The sequence below is a fragment of the Mauremys reevesii genome, linkage group 6 (genome assembly GCF_016161935.1).
Source record: "Mauremys reevesii isolate NIE-2019 linkage group 6, ASM1616193v1, whole genome shotgun sequence".
NCBI classification, from domain to species: Eukaryota; Metazoa; Chordata; order Testudines; family Geoemydidae; genus Mauremys; species Mauremys reevesii.
This window is the reverse complement of record NC_052628.1, coordinates 73307966-73323035: the sequence shown is the minus strand read 5'-3', so window position 1 is coordinate 73323035 and position 15070 is coordinate 73307966. Positions and strand designations below refer to the sequence as shown.

General features: G+C 42.8%; 1 protein-coding gene across 2 annotated transcripts; it reads left to right on the top strand.

Annotated features, from left to right (window-relative positions):
* The first annotated feature begins 2008 nt into the window (after positions 1-2008).
* PPIC (peptidylprolyl isomerase C) lies at positions 2009-14208 on the top strand. Of its 2 annotated transcripts, none has more exons than XM_039545635.1 (5): positions 2009-2112; positions 7473-7586; positions 8270-8363; positions 10607-10791; positions 13086-14208. In XM_039545635.1, the coding sequence occupies exons 1-5, from the start codon at positions 2086-2088 to the stop codon at positions 13209-13211; spliced, it is 546 nt and encodes a 181-aa protein (XP_039401569.1). In that variant the 5' UTR covers positions 2009-2085; the 3' UTR covers positions 13212-14208. The 2 variants fall into 2 exon arrangements, with proteins under 2 accessions (XP_039401569.1, XP_039401568.1); XM_039545634.1 differs by lacking the exon at positions 2009-2112 and adding an exon at positions 2997-3193.
* Positions 14209-15070: the final 862 nt, after the last annotated feature.

Here is a 15070-nt window from a genome sequence, read left to right as displayed (position 1 = left end):
TTTTACTCAGATACAGAAACTTTGAAGACTACACAGTTTCCTGGGACACATAGTATAAGTCTAAGATAGGAGGGGCATCAATATTCAGGAGGAATACCATATAAAATATTTCCGATCAGAAAAGAAAACTAGCCAAAGGCATAGTTAAAATGATTTGCTGGAGCAGGATCCAGCTTCTATCCCTGCTAATGGGAAGGCATGGTGGGTGATGGAATTGGAGAGCTATATAAATATAATGGCTTGCTTCTGGTGTAGTCCTTTTCCTCTTTAAAACAAAAAGCATACAGCTACAAATATAGTTGTGCACATGTAATGCCAACAGACCCTTGTTATCTGCAGGCAGGCTTGAACCTGGGGGGCCTTTGGAGCTTAAAGCATAAGCCTCTATCCCATGAGTTAAAAGCCAACTAGCTGTTAGCTAAGGCTGGAGAGCAGATTCATTTTCTCTCTCTCTCTCTAAATGTTCTCAGGGCCACTAGATAGGACAGAACACCATAGCCAGAAGCTGTGTGGGTTACACACACTCTCTGAAGTGATTTGCTGACACTACTCTTGGAGGAACTCTGCATCAGTGCACAATGCAGAATTTTGCAGAAATTAACATTGTGAGAGCAGAATTTCCTTTCTCCCACAGAAATGGAGTGCAGTGCTGCTAGCCACCACTAGGGGCTGCTGGACCTGGCAGAGCCCAGCTTGCACATAGAAGACACAGCTGGCAGGAGGGAGAGGGAGTAAGAGCAGTGGTTCTTCAAACTTTTTTTTTCATAGACCACTTGAAAATTGCTGAGGGTCTCGGTGGATCACTTAATGATCTTTCCAAATGTTGTTTGTACTGTTAGCTAACTACTGTAAAGTTTTAAAAAAATTAACGTTTTTTGTTCTACAAATAAAAGCACACATCTCATATTTTAATATCAGTAGTCTTACCTTTCTAATGCCATGGATGTGCGCCCTCTCCCCCGCCGCGGCAGCCCCTGAGCTGGGGCTGGGAAGGATGGCCGTCTGTCCCTGGATCTCGGGGAAGTCGCCTCTTTCTCTGCCTGCTGCAGTCCTGCACGTTGCAAATTCCCCTCACCCCCCTCTTCTCACCCCACTGCCCCCTCCCACCTACCCACTATTCCTCCCAAGGCCAACACCTCACCTTACATGTGTGTCTTCTCTAGGGTCCAGGCACCCAATTAGTGCAGCCGTCCAGGTGCGCACCTTAGAGGGAACTATCCACGGACTACCTGAATGGAGCTTATGGACCACCAGTGGTCCATGGACCACAGTTTGAGAACCTCTGAGCTAGAGGGCTCCTGGTAGCTGCAGTTCCCAGCATGCCCTGAGAGAAGGAGAGGGCAGTGCACAGGAAACTCCGTACAAGCCTGGAACAGAGCATCAGGCTGTTTCTACCTCTGGATCCCTGGGTTCTAGGAGGGGAGGAGGTGGGTGTCTGAGTAAGGGGGGGGTGCATCTGGGCTATGGAGGGGAGGGATTGTGGGTTTCTGGGTGCTAAGAGGGGAAAGGGGTTCAGGTGTATTGGTTGAGGGGGCACTGCTGGGCTCTGTGGGGAAGACTTTGTGGGTGTCTGCCCACTCCCCTCCTCTGCTGGGCTGAGGGAGGGGGAGAAGGGGGCAGAGAAACAGGAACTGGGTTGTCATAGGGGTTTCTTTAACTCTCTACTCCTGGGGGAATTTTTGTGTGTGTCTATATTATTACAGATATACTTGCTGGAAGGCATTTTGAAATAAATTACCAAAATAATTGAAACTGGTGTGATTATGTAGTGTTATTTTGACAAATAAAATTTGCAGAATTTTTAAATTTTTGTGTGGAGAATGCCCCCAGGAATATAACACTAAGGAATCTTTGGAAATGTTTTTGTATTTAAATTTTTATTTCCCCTCACCTCCATGTTTGTGTATCTTCCCAAAGAACTACACAGATCAGACACAAAATAACCCCAAACAACAAGGCTCAGTTTTCAATGACCTGGCTCCTTATCTACCACTTCAACCAAGCTACACAAACTGAGGATTCTTCTGGAGCAAGTTCTGAAGTCCATGGCAGGATTAGCCCGTCAGAGTCCCAGATAGGAGCAGTATGGGCTCCGCCTCACAATTTAAGGAGGTCAGTACTGTACTATTCTTTCTACTCAGATGTCACACCTATCCCTGCTATGGATCACTTGTCTATATTCTGTACTTGTAGCATCACTCGTTTTATTACAGCCCTACCACCCAAAGGCCCAACCACGCTCAGGGTTACTCTGTGCTGGGTGCTGTACAAACACATTGTAGAAGCCACTCCCTGCTCCCAAGAGCCGAGTCTGAAGGCACCAAACCCTCCCCAAAGGGCGTGACAAATGGGTTTATGTACAAGATTTCCAGCCTCCAACAAGACGCTCTGCGGGTAGCCGCCAGGCGGGCTGCTTTCAGCGCATGCCTGTGGAGGGTCAGCTCGTCCCACGACTTAGGCGGACCTCCCGCAGGCTGCCGCGGAATCCGCGGACTGGCCACCTTCTGCAGGCGTGGAAGGCAGCCACTCTCCGGGGCGGGGCAGACAGCGGTGTCCATGCCCAGGCTAAGCGGGCAGGGGCTAGTGTAGGATCCGGCCTCCCGTACGCAGCGTGGCAGGGCCCCCGGGCTCTGAGTTGCACAGCGGAGCCAGGGGCTCCCGCACCTACAGGGCCGGGCGAGCACCACTGGCTCCTCCTCTCACAAGGCAGCACCTCGAGCCCCAGTGTTGTGGGTGCTGCGGGCGGGGCAAACCCCAGGGAGAGCCGAGCCCGCCACGGGGGGGCAGAGCCTGGCAGGATGCCCGGGGCTCCGGCTGGTGCGGCGGGGAAAAGGGGGGTTGTTCCCCCGCCCGGGGCTCTCTCGCTGCAGCCCGCCTGGCCGCGCGCCTGCCGCCCGGGCCGCCGCCGCTCCCCCGCGGAGATGGGCCCGGGCTTCCCCGCCCCCGCCACAGTGTCAGCGGGAGGAGCCGGCCGGAGCCGGGCGCAGGCGCCCCTAGACGCGTCCCACCCTCCGCGGTCCCGGAGCAGCAGTAGCAGCAGGAGATGGGCCGCTCCGCCGCCTGGTCGCTGCAGGCTCCGCGCCGCCTAGGGCTTCGGCCGCCCCTTCTCTGGGCCCTCTTCTGCCTCTGCGTCTTGGCGCGGCCCCTGCGGGCTGGGGGCTTCAAGAAGAGGGGACCCACCGTGACTGCCAAGGTGACTCCAGCCGAGGGGCGGGGCTGGAGCCCTGCCAGCTGCGGGTTGCTGACCCCCCCCCCTTTGGGGACAAAGCCCCTCTCCAGCGCCGCCCCATTAAACCCCGCCCGTGGGTGGGTGGGTAAGGGGGGAATTGCACGCAGCACCGCTGACCCTTGTCTCAGTGTAAACCCCTCTTCTGCTGTGCATCTAGCTCGGGCTCCCCGGTGTTTTGTGTTTTAACCTGTAAACTCGGTCAGAGCAATAGCTGGATCTGATGTGGGAGGGGAGGAGGGGTTGTAGTACCAGTGCTAACTTCTTGCAGCGTGTCACAGCTCCACAGCGGAGAGACACACCCAGCCCAGCCTTGTCGATTAAGGAAGTTGGGAGGAAAGTAGGGAATTATCGTGGTTAGTAGCGGTTATTTGTGCTAAGATCATGCACCCTATGTGCAGCGTGTCCATGCTCTAGTGCCTGCATGAGCTGAGCTCAGGAGTGGGATCTAGGAGCTCCGAAGTTCTGTCTAAGGTCTCCTCATTATATAACCAGCTCACGTAACCTTCCCTAGTTTATAAACTGGGGATAACTATACTTACTGGTTTCATGCGAGCTGTTGTGAATATTAACCAATCCATGAGTTGATGTTTATAAAACCTGGTAGATGAATACTACATATTATTGTTGTTATGGATTAGATTACCTTTTTGATGTCTTATTTCTATGGGAGTGCATAGCACTGGGTGGAATACAGAGTAAATTCTCATGGGGTAGACTGAAGTCAGTGGGAGTCCATTGAAGGTAACAAAGCAATGGCAACTTACATCTGGGATCTGTTCTCAGGAACCCTTCTAATGTCAAGCACTGTAAGAGTGCAACTCTCTTCTATGAATATGTGTTTGTACATGTAGTGGACAAGCAAAATTGACACAGGAGTTTGTACTAGTGCCTGGTATCTCTCTTGCTTCAGTGGAGCCAGGAAAACACAGGAATTTCTGGATCACATCAGTCCAGAAATCCTCTAGGCCAGTACACTGTCTCAACCATTGTCAGGAACTTCAGAGGAAGATTCAAGAAACTCTGCAATGGATAATTATGGAATAATTTGCTTCTTGGAGAATCTTTTTCCTAGCTCTGATCAGTTGGTGATTAGCCTATTATTTGAACCATGGAGGGTTATAGTTATAGTTCATGTTACTTTGTATCTTATTTAATTAATATTACTGGATGTTTTCATTATCCATATAAATGTTGACTCCTACTGAGTGGTTGGCCTTCCGTGGAAATATTATGCAAGTGGAATATAACGGCATGAGATTGCACTGGCACAATCACATCTCAGTTAGTTATGGGGAATGAGAGGAAAAGCCAGGTGCCTTTAGGTGTTTGACACAGTTGCAGTTCTTTAAGAGTATTTTAATATTTCCGTTATGTAAGAGTTTTGTAACAACTAGCGAATGAGTCTCAGAATAGCTTCTTTCAGCAGCTGCCTGCACCATTCAAACTTTCGTTAGCTAAACATATTCTGCTTTTCATAATATTCATTTTATAAAAAAACTTTACAATATTTAATTGTATTCATGCTTTACTCCTCATTGAAGTACTGTTTGGACCTGTTTTCTACAATTTACAGTGACTCCACTAGTGTTTTAACCATCTGTGAGTCAGAGCTCAGTCATACCCTGCCTTCTCCCTCCAGGGCTCCGTTTATTAAATCTTGCAATATGGGAAGTTGGATCAGTTTACTGCTTTGCCATCTCTCCCTTGTGTTCTGTTAGAGTGGGTTGTTCTGTGCTTACCCCTACTTGCCAAAACTTGAAAAGCAGGTACTATGAGATCAGCCAGATATGAGTCAAATGTAAAATGTAGTAAAACACTGACATTCTGGTATAAATTAAGAGAACATTTATCTTAATTTAAAAGGCCTCTGTTGTTCCTTTAAAAGCAGTAGGCAGTCAGTGAACCCTGCATCAGTTCTGCAGATTCTCCTCATAAACAGAAAATAATCTGCCTTAGGCCTGGTCTACACTAGGGTGGGGGGTCGAACTAAGGTACGCGACTTCAGCTAGCGCAGCTGAAGTCCAACTACCTTAGTTCGAACTTCTTACCTGTCCAGACGCTGCGGGATCGAAGTCCGCGGCTCCCCCGTCGACTCCGCCACCGCCGTTCGCGGTGGTGGAGTTCCGGAGTCGACGGGAGCGCGTTCGGAGTTTGAACTATCGCGTCTAGATTAGACGCGATAGTTCGAACTCTGAGAAGTCGAACGCTACCCATCGACCCAGCCGTAAGTATGGACGTACCCTCAGACATGTGTAGGATGGAAGGTAAGTGGAGCTATCTGACAACCAGATGAATGTTCCAAGCCATGTGGATGTCTCAGGATGCTCAGACCTGTTGGAACTCATGTACCTCATTGTATGATACATTTGTGCTTCCTTAAAAAATTTCTGTAGGAGCTGAATGGTAGACAGGATTTCTACTCCATGGTGATCAGAAACAAATTTGGAATAGATAATTTGAGGGCGGTTGTTGGAACAAGAGATAAAAAAATTCACCCTTTTCTTAAATTTGTCTTAAGGCCAGATTCAGAAAAGTGTGCAAATACACCCCGGTTTTCATGGGTACAGTTCTGAAAATCTGCTCTCTAACTAGTATTGAATATTAATTCTAGATACATCCAGAAAGTAGGGTGGCAAGAAAATGGACTAGATGGACCAAAGTTCCCCCCCCACACACACCCTTTGGACGTTTCTGTAATCATAATCAACCTTCATATTCAAAAACCCATGTAAGGTCAAGAGAAATAACAGAAACAGCTAGTAGGAGAGAATGAAAGACACATTCACATAGGAAAGAGACCACGGTCATTTAATTTCACTACCAATCTAAGTTGTTGGACACATAATATTTTGTTGAATGCCACAAGGAACATCAAATACCACATCACAGTATGACACACACACGAGTGGGGGAGGGGGAAAGAGGACAGTGTTTTCTTAGCAGGCGCAACAGTCTTTATTTAGATTTTTGTGAACTTAAAAGATATCTCACTTTCTGACAGCTATTCCTATTTTTAATCCCTTTAGAATATCTGCATATTCAAATAAAATTGATTAATAGATTCTGAACTACATTAAAATACTCTAACTCAGCCTTCTTGAAGTGATTTTATAGAAACATTCTTACATTGCAGATTCTATGAAGTGAGATGTCCAACTTCAAGTCAACATGTTTATTTCTCTAGGCAGACTTTTAAACTTGTAGAAGCAGCAAAGAATCCTGTGGCACCTTATAGACTAACAGACGTTTTGCAGCATGAGCTTTCGTGGGTGAATACCCACTTCTTCAGATGCAAGCAGTGGAAATTTCCAGGGGCAGGTGTATATATAAGCAAGCTAGAGATAACAAGGTTAGATCGATCAGGGAGGATGAGGCCCTGTTCCAGCAGCTGAGGAGTGAAAACCAAGGGAGGAGAAACTGGTTCTGGAATTGGCAAGCCATTCACAGTCTTTGTTTAGTCCTGAGCTGATGGTGTTAAATTTGCAGATGAACTGGAGCTCAGCAGTTTCTCTTTGAAGTCTGGTCCTAAAGTTTTTTTGCTGTAGGATGGCCACCTTAAAAAGAACCAGACTAACACGGCTAACCCTCTGATTTTAAACTTGTGTTTAGCAAGGCAACTGGCTTCTAACAGAAAATAATTCTCACCGTTAATTAGCTAAACAAACTACATTGTGTACACTTTTGTCTAGATGACCAATTGCTTTCAGTGATCTAAATAGTGCCACCTTTAGTGTAAATGGGTATATGCTTACCTGCAAGTGAATGGAAAACTGGCTTTTGAGAATCCCTGTATTTGTAATTCCCCATTGTTGTGCACATATCTGAATAGCAGCATTGGTTGTTTAAAACTTTCCCCCTACCTTGGTATTCATGAATGCTAAAAGTGGGCATATCTTTACCAACAAACTGTGGTTATATCTTCATATACATTTTGGTATTGGCACCTGTGAAAAAAGCTCTTGGAAGCATGTCTACAGGATTGGTATTGTAACTTTATGTAGCTTTCTGTCTGAGTATTTTAAAGTGATGAATGAAACTCCAGAACTGGTATTCACAATGCTTAGCACATTCTTCTGCATAATTTGTGAATAAAGTGGCATTAAGAGGTTTTTCTTAAAAGTGCATGCTGTTTAGAACTCCATTCACATAATACCATCCAAAGGCCATTTGCTTTAATACTTACAAAGTTTAGTCTGTTTTTATCATATTTGTATAATTTTGTTTTCTTCATAAAAATATCCAGGTGTTCTTTGATGTGAAGATTGGAGAGAAGGATATTGGCAGAATTGTAATTGGCTTGTTTGGAAAAGTTGTCCCAAAGACTGTTGAGAACTTCATTGCACTGGCAACTGGGGAAGTATGTTTGTTTTCTTTCTTTTACACAACATACAAGTTTGGGTGGAGAATAAAAGGTGAAAAAGTACAGCTTTACAAAATGACATTTCAGTTGTGAACTTTCCACGTTGATTGTCCATAATTTTTTCATTCTAGGGATACTAATGTAAGAGAACCATCTTATGGGCCCATCGCTCCTACCTATAATCCCAAACTCCTTTCACAGCTTTGTTCTCAAAATGTCATTGTGCAGGCCATTACATAGGCCTCTGCAGACTTTGGTCCTTAAACTATGAACTTAATCCATCTCTAGATTGTAGTTGGGACTAGTAAATGTGGGTGGTATGATTATTTGAATAGCAAATAAGGATCTCTTGAATTAGGAAGAATTTTGTAACTTGCTGTCACTATCATGAAATTATATGCTTCTTCAATTCCTTATTCCGTGGTATCACAGCATAGCATGAGCAGCACTCACCCACATCCTACATTATTTTGCTTCATGTATTTTTGTGTCTTGCTGTGGTTTTGGAAAGTGGTGGTAGTGCCCTATTACAAAGTCTTTTCTTGCGATTTTCTCCTTGTTTTGTCTATAATCTGTGAAACCCTAACAGTCATATTGATTGCCTCTTTCCATCTGCCATAGATAAATGTCCTGCATAAAAATGCATATATACTCATTTGGAGCTTTATTGCTTTTCTTAGAAAGGATATGGGTACAAAGGAAGTAAATTTCATCGTGTGATCAAAGATTTCATGATTCAAGGTGGAGACTTCACAGCTGGAGATGGAACTGGAGGTAACATGCTTATTATCCTCCAACTCTCTTCCTCCTAACAGCTTTACATGCAAGTTCAGCATAGCAAAAGAATGAACAAAACATTTAATTGAGTAAAAATGGATGCCAAAGACATTGTAGATACAGCTAGCTACCAAAACTTTAGTTGCCAGATATGTACAATTAAAGCTTCACAATGTCAACTGAAATATGACCAGTGTTCTGTGGTCATATATTTTAAAAAGATATGTACTGAGAATGTTTTAAAACAATGGTGGGCTGTGCCAACTGGCTTAGGAGAATAGTATAGGTTTGGAAAAAGATTCTTATGCAAATGAAAATATATGAGATCCATGCTATTTGTGTATGTGGTGGGGCAAGGGGTTGCTCTTGGTCCCCCCGGCAAGTATTTTCTTTTTAACTACTTTCTTAGGAAACCAGTTAAGTGGCTCTGAACAAAGGCAGTATTATCTGCAGGGAGATAGGGTGCAAAAGCAATAATAAGGGCTGTATTCACATTCTAGAGGACGAGATTACTATATAGCAGGTTTGCCACCTGAAAGTTTGAATGCAGCCTACACTCCTGCCTCTATTCTTCCTTCTCCTCGGGGCCTGTAGTAATGCTGCCACTTCGCTATACAGGCTGCTTGGGGAATCTGTCCCTTGGTCTTTGGAGAAAACCTTTGATGTTAATTTTGTTCATATCCTGGACTTGACCTGTAGTACAACATGCTGGTATGCAAGTGCAAGGTCCAGCACTACAAGCTTCTCTACAGCTACATGCAGTTGATCATGCAGATCATCTAATTCCAAAAACTGATCCTTGCTCAGTGCTCCAGTGGAAGGTGGACTTCTCATCCTTCTCAATCTTCTAGGGGAGAAGTTCCTTAAGAACTGCAAAGGATGAGGCATGGAACTAAATTCCGCATAGTTCAGCATCTCCTGCCAATTTCTATCCTAACCCATTGGTACCCAAGTCATCCTTTTCTTCCTGTAATTGAGTAAAGTCGTTTCTGCCAATCACATTCTTGAGCAGAAGATTGAAAATGTTCAGGGTGAGAATTGCTTTAACCATTTAAAATAAATGTACCAGAATGGTCATACATCTTCCTGCTGCTACTTAGTTGATCAAAAGCTTCATGTCCAGGTTACTGCTATCACCTTTACTTACTTGAATTCATGTCTGAAATGTATCTACGTGGGGAGCATCTCATACCAATGAAGGATGAAATGTGGGAGACAGATTTGAAAATAAGTGTGCTCCATATTGGTGGTTTTTTGTTTTTTTTTACACATCAGATGATCTGGCTATTCACATAGTTCAGTCAACAAGAAGTGGCAGGAACAGGCTTTTTCTGGATCCAGCACTTAACTGATAAAGGGCAGTCTCCCTTGTGTAGGATGCATTCTTCACTTTCTCTCCTGCCTGCCTGCTCCTTCCAAGCACTCCCAGTTTGAGTTGTCTACATAATAGTGCTAGTGATTACCCATAGAACAGATTGTGGGGAAAGGGAAAGTGCCAAAGATTAGAGCACCAAAGACACAATCTAGCAATGCAGTGAACACTGTCTGCTTTCTCACTGTATTACCATTAATCATGTTTATTATAGTAGTGTCTAGGGGCCAGCTCTGAATGGAGTCCCATTGTGCTAGGCACTGTATATACAGAGTAAGAGACAGATGATCCACGTAGCTTTCTTTTCTCATAACAGTGGAATTTAAACCTACACCAATTATTTTTTCCCTTCTAAATTCTCTGTTTTAGAGAACAGTGCAGTCTTTCTTTAATTAAATAACATAAATAAATAAATTCCCATGGATGGTAACTAAATTTGGGTTAGCCTAACAGACTCATTGTTTAAAAAAAGTAATTCATGTTAGACAAAGAATGGTTCAGTTCTAAAGTTATATGTTAAAAATGTCACAAGACATAGCTAATTTTTTTCAGTAGCCCTTATTATCTTGTTTAAACTCATTGTAGAGGGCCGAGCACATAGTTGTCACTAAACAAATAGTTTTGTTCCATGTCTACGGGTAGGTTTTTCAAAGATACTCCTTTGTACATATGAAGTGTTTTGGATCAGAACACCTTTACTGTGGTGTGTGAAGGAGATGGGATTACCCAACATCTGAATCATCTTAATTACTAAAAATTGTACTGTCTTTCCTGCTTTCTGCTCCAAAGGGAAATTTAATTCTATGGCTTTAATTATATTATATAGCTGCTAGTACATTACTAAACCTGCTTTTGTTTTGTGTCACAGGAACAAGTATCTATGGAGAGAGGTTTCCAGATGAGAACTTTAAACTCAAGCACTATGGAATTGGATGGGTCAGCATGGCTAATTCTGGTCCAGATACTAATGGTTCTCAGTTCTTCATCACTGTGACAAAACCTTCCTGGTTGGATGGAAAACATGTAGTATTTGGTAAAGTCATTGATGGAATGGTAGGTTTAAAAATATAGTATCAAAGTAGATAGATCTGACCAAATTTGGCTGTTGCAACAATGTAAATCTGATTTATACCATTATAGTTGACAGCAGAATTTGGTCTCTATTATCTATAATGTATACAAGACAGAGAAATGTAAAGCACTTAACTTTTGAAATGTCCTATGAAACAACAAATGTTCATTGCAGAAATTGAAACCAAGTAGTCACTTTGACCTTCATATTTCCGGATGCTTGTGACTAGCCTGCTTCTGACAGATTCCTTTGTAGGCTGGTGGCAGGTAGTCAGTGCTATTATGCAGTGTTTGGAACCCTCAGACCTTTGGATGTCCTAAACTGGAGAGTGCTATCTGAGTTCATGTTCCTCTTCCACTAATCTTGTTATCCATTTAATAATGAATTTACTGGTTTTTCAATGGGTAATATTCTCAATGGTGGTGTCTGCTATAGTAAGGAATCTTAGAGTGAAAATAAATTTATTCAGATATGTACAAACATCATCAGAATATTAGGTACACAGTTACAAAATATTTCATTGTGACACTTGATTACTGTGGAAAAACCACAAAATGCCTAAATACTGTACACAACACTGCTGTATCACCCTATAGCTGGCTTCACTTACTGCTATTTGAGTTTGCCCTAACACCTTGTTTTCCCACTCTCCTCATCTCTGTTTTGAAGTAGACAGATGTGGAACCTATTTTATAGATATTTTCTATATAGAGCACGAAGATTTCATTTGATCACATCTTTTAAGAGCCACAATAGGAGTTGAAACTTTTCTGGCAGATTCAGAGTAAATTTTAAATCAGAACTTCATTAACTGGTAAAAAACAGCTCAGGCCAGATGATACTCATACTCCATACACAAGTAGGGTTTCTGATTAGAAGAAGAAAATTACTATGCAGCCTTCATGATCCTGGGATTCAATTACTGATGATAGAGCATGGATAGAATTGTGTGTGCTTGTTAGCTTTATCGGCTGTAAGGATATTTTCAGTTCTTCCTTTGCTATGACATTAGGTGCTTTTTCCCCCCCTAAAAATGGTCCACCCTTTGATACCAAGGCACATAATATTTGAGTTCAGGCTCCTTACTAGATGGTGAGTTGTTATCGAAGCACCTAGCCTAGCTTAGCTTATGTGGGAACTACTCCTGTGGAAATTTTGCACCACTGCGCATACACAGAATTTATGTCCCCGCAGATTTCTTTGCTTCTCTGCAGAAAAATGACTTTCTGATGGGGAAGCAAAGGGAAGTCCCAAGAGCGGTCATGAGACCCTCCCCAGCAGTATGTTTCAGGTGCCTGGACAGCTGGTAGAGAGGTAAATCACAGTGGGGTAGGGAATGGGACTGGGAAAGACCCAGCTTTTAGCTCCTACCCTGCGCCGGGCTCAGCTGCTAGTCCCGGCTGGGCTGGGGAGGATGGGATTTCCTCTTCCCCTGCATAGCATTCGGGGCCATGTCAGACCTACTCCCAGATTTCTCCCGACTGTAGGATGCTCTGCAAACTCTCCCCACCCCATGCTTCCTGCACCTATTGCTCTTCAGCTGCAGGGGGAGGGATCACTGTATAGGGAAATGCTCCCCCATTTTCCCAAGCCCTGTGGATCCAGATCGCCTCATACCCAGACCCTCTCACCAAGCCTCACTACCCCCACACCCACCCTTCCCTGCTGAGCCCCACCCACCTTCACCTGAATCCTCTTGCAGAGTCCCATTACCATTGCACCCAGTACCCTCCCCAAGGCTCTGTGCACCCGGATCCCCCACTGAGCCACTTGCACCCAGATTGCCCCACAGAACCCTCTCAACCTACACCTGGATCCCCCCCACACTAAACCCCTCCATATTTGGATCCTGCCTTGCTGAGCCTGCCTGCTCACACCTGGTGCACCAGGCACAGAGGGGCAGGCCCGGCCCGGTCCTTGTGCTGTGTCAGGGTTGGGTGCAGCCTCACTGGTGAGTCTATGTCCCGGAGTGGGGAGCTGCACAGTGATCTCCTATATCTGTGCAGCCAGTGGCCTGTGCTCCCCAGTGCCACACTGGATCCTCCACATTTATTTGAGAAATAACATTTGCAGAATTTTAAAAGACTGCGTGTGGCATTTTTTCATTTTTTGGTGCAAAATGTCCTCAGGAGTAGTAGGAACTAAGCAGGGAAAGATCCAAGTACAAAAGCTGCAGAAGATTTATTTTTTGCTAAGGTCACTTAGTCTTTTGCTTTGTGTTGGATATTAGCAAACCTTGTTTTCTTTACTAAATGTAAGTGTTTTGTTTTAATAGTCTGTGGTGCACGCTGTAGAACTTCAGCAGACGGATGAGCATGACCGCCCTCTTCAAGATTGTGTGATCGTGAACAGTGGCAAAATAGCTGTAAAAGAACCGTTTGTAGTTGAAGTAGAGGATTGATGAACTTAACAGCTACCCTGGAAGAGAAAATATAATTTTTTTTGCTTCTGGGAATAAAATTTGGGTGCAGATATAAATTATCCAGTGACTTCTTCCATATAAATGCTCAATGCTGTCAGCAAACAATGCGGTAAACTCAGCAGTTGTAAGATGTGCAAAACCATCGATGTATTTATGTTGAAACTTCAGGGACCCAGCACTTTTTTAAATATAAGGGACATGTCACTAAAACCAGAGCTGGTCGAAAATCATGAAAAATTGTTTTCATTTTGCAGTGTTTGAAAATGGTTTCATTTTCTGTTTTGTCATGAAATTTTCCACATTTGTTACTAGCATTTTCATTGAAATCCATATATACTGAAAAACAGATCTTTGATAAACAAATTTTAAAATTATTTATGTAAGAATTTTAGTAAAATCACGCAAAATTTTGTGAAAAGCAGATTTTGATTTCAATGATACATTTTTCAAAAAAGTTTTTGGAAAAAGGCCATTTTCCATCAAAATAATTCTGGGTGAAAAATCTCAACTGGATCTACTAAATATAGATTGGTGCAGCTTTTTCCACCTCTAGTATTGTGACCTTATCAGTTCAAATCCATCTCCTGAAAGTACAGGATCAAGTTGTTCCCTTTTCCAGATAAAGGCTATATTAAATAAAAGATTTAGCCAAGACACAGCAGATCACTTTGTATAAACAAACTCTGGTTATAGTAACTCATTTTAAAAAGGATCCTTCTCTTAATGCATGAGGGATTTTTATGTGCACAGCAATCAATGCCATGCATACAAGAAGGAAACCAAAGTTTTCACCTAAAAGCTAAATAGACTGCACTTTAGACTTGAATTTTTGTAACCCTTCCCGGCTATTGCTAGCAGACAAAACAAATTTGATAGTTTTTAAACAAGGTACATACAAAGGCTCAATTAAAGATTGTTATATGGAATTTTTGATGAGCTATATATGTATGCAATATTAAACTTTTTTGTAATATGAGGCAAATTGTTTTTCCTTAATTTTCACGTTTTAAATAGCGCTGTCAATTAAAAAATTGCGATGAATCGCAAGATTAACAAAATAATTGTGATTAATAGCAGTTTTAACCACACCGTTAATAGAATACCATTTATTTAAATATTTTTGGATATTTTCTACATTTTCTAATATATTGATTTCAATTACAACACAGAATACAAAGTGTACAGTGCTCACTTTATATTTATTTTTGGTTACAAACATTTAAACTGTAAAAAGATAAACAAGACAGTATTTTTCAATTCACTTCATACAAATACTTTATTGCAATCTTTCTTGTGAAAGTGCAACTTACAGAGTAGAGTTCTTTTTTACATAACTGCACTCAAAACAATGTAAAACCTAGAACCTGCAAGTCCACTGAGTCCTACTTCTTGTTCAGCCAATCGCTAAGACAAACAAGCTTGTTTACATTTATAGGAGATAATGCTGCCCACTTCTTAATTACAGTGTCACCTAAAAGTGAAAACAGGCGTTCACATAGCACCGTTGTAGTCAGCATCACAACGTATTTATGTGCCAGCTATGCTAAACATTTGTATGCCCCTTTATGCTTCAATCACCATTCCAGAGGACAGGCTTCCATGCTGATGACGGGTTCTGTTCAATAATGATCCAAAGCAGTGCAAATTGACACACGTTTATTTTCATCATTTGAGTTGATTATCTGTTTTGGTGGTTCGGATTCTGTAGTTCCGCATTGGAGTGTTCTTTTAAGACTTCTGACAGCATATTCCACACCTCATCCCTCTCAGATTTTGGAACGCACTTCAGATTTTTAAACCTTGGGTCGACTGCTGTAGCTATATTTAGAAATCTCATA

Excerpts from the sequence above, each read along its gene's own strand:
- PPIC (XM_039545634.1), top strand. The coding sequence starts at position 3,044 with ATGGGCCGCTCCGCCGCCTGGTCGCTGCAGGCTCCGCGCCGCCTAGGG. Across the intron at positions 3,194-7,472 it reads GACCCACCGTGACTGCCAAG|GTGTTCTTTGATGTGAAGAT; the intron begins GTGACTCCAGCC and ends AAAAATATCCAG. Across the intron at positions 10,792-13,085 it reads GTAAAGTCATTGATGGAATG|TCTGTGGTGCACGCTGTAGA; the intron begins GTAGGTTTAAAA and ends TTGTTTTAATAG.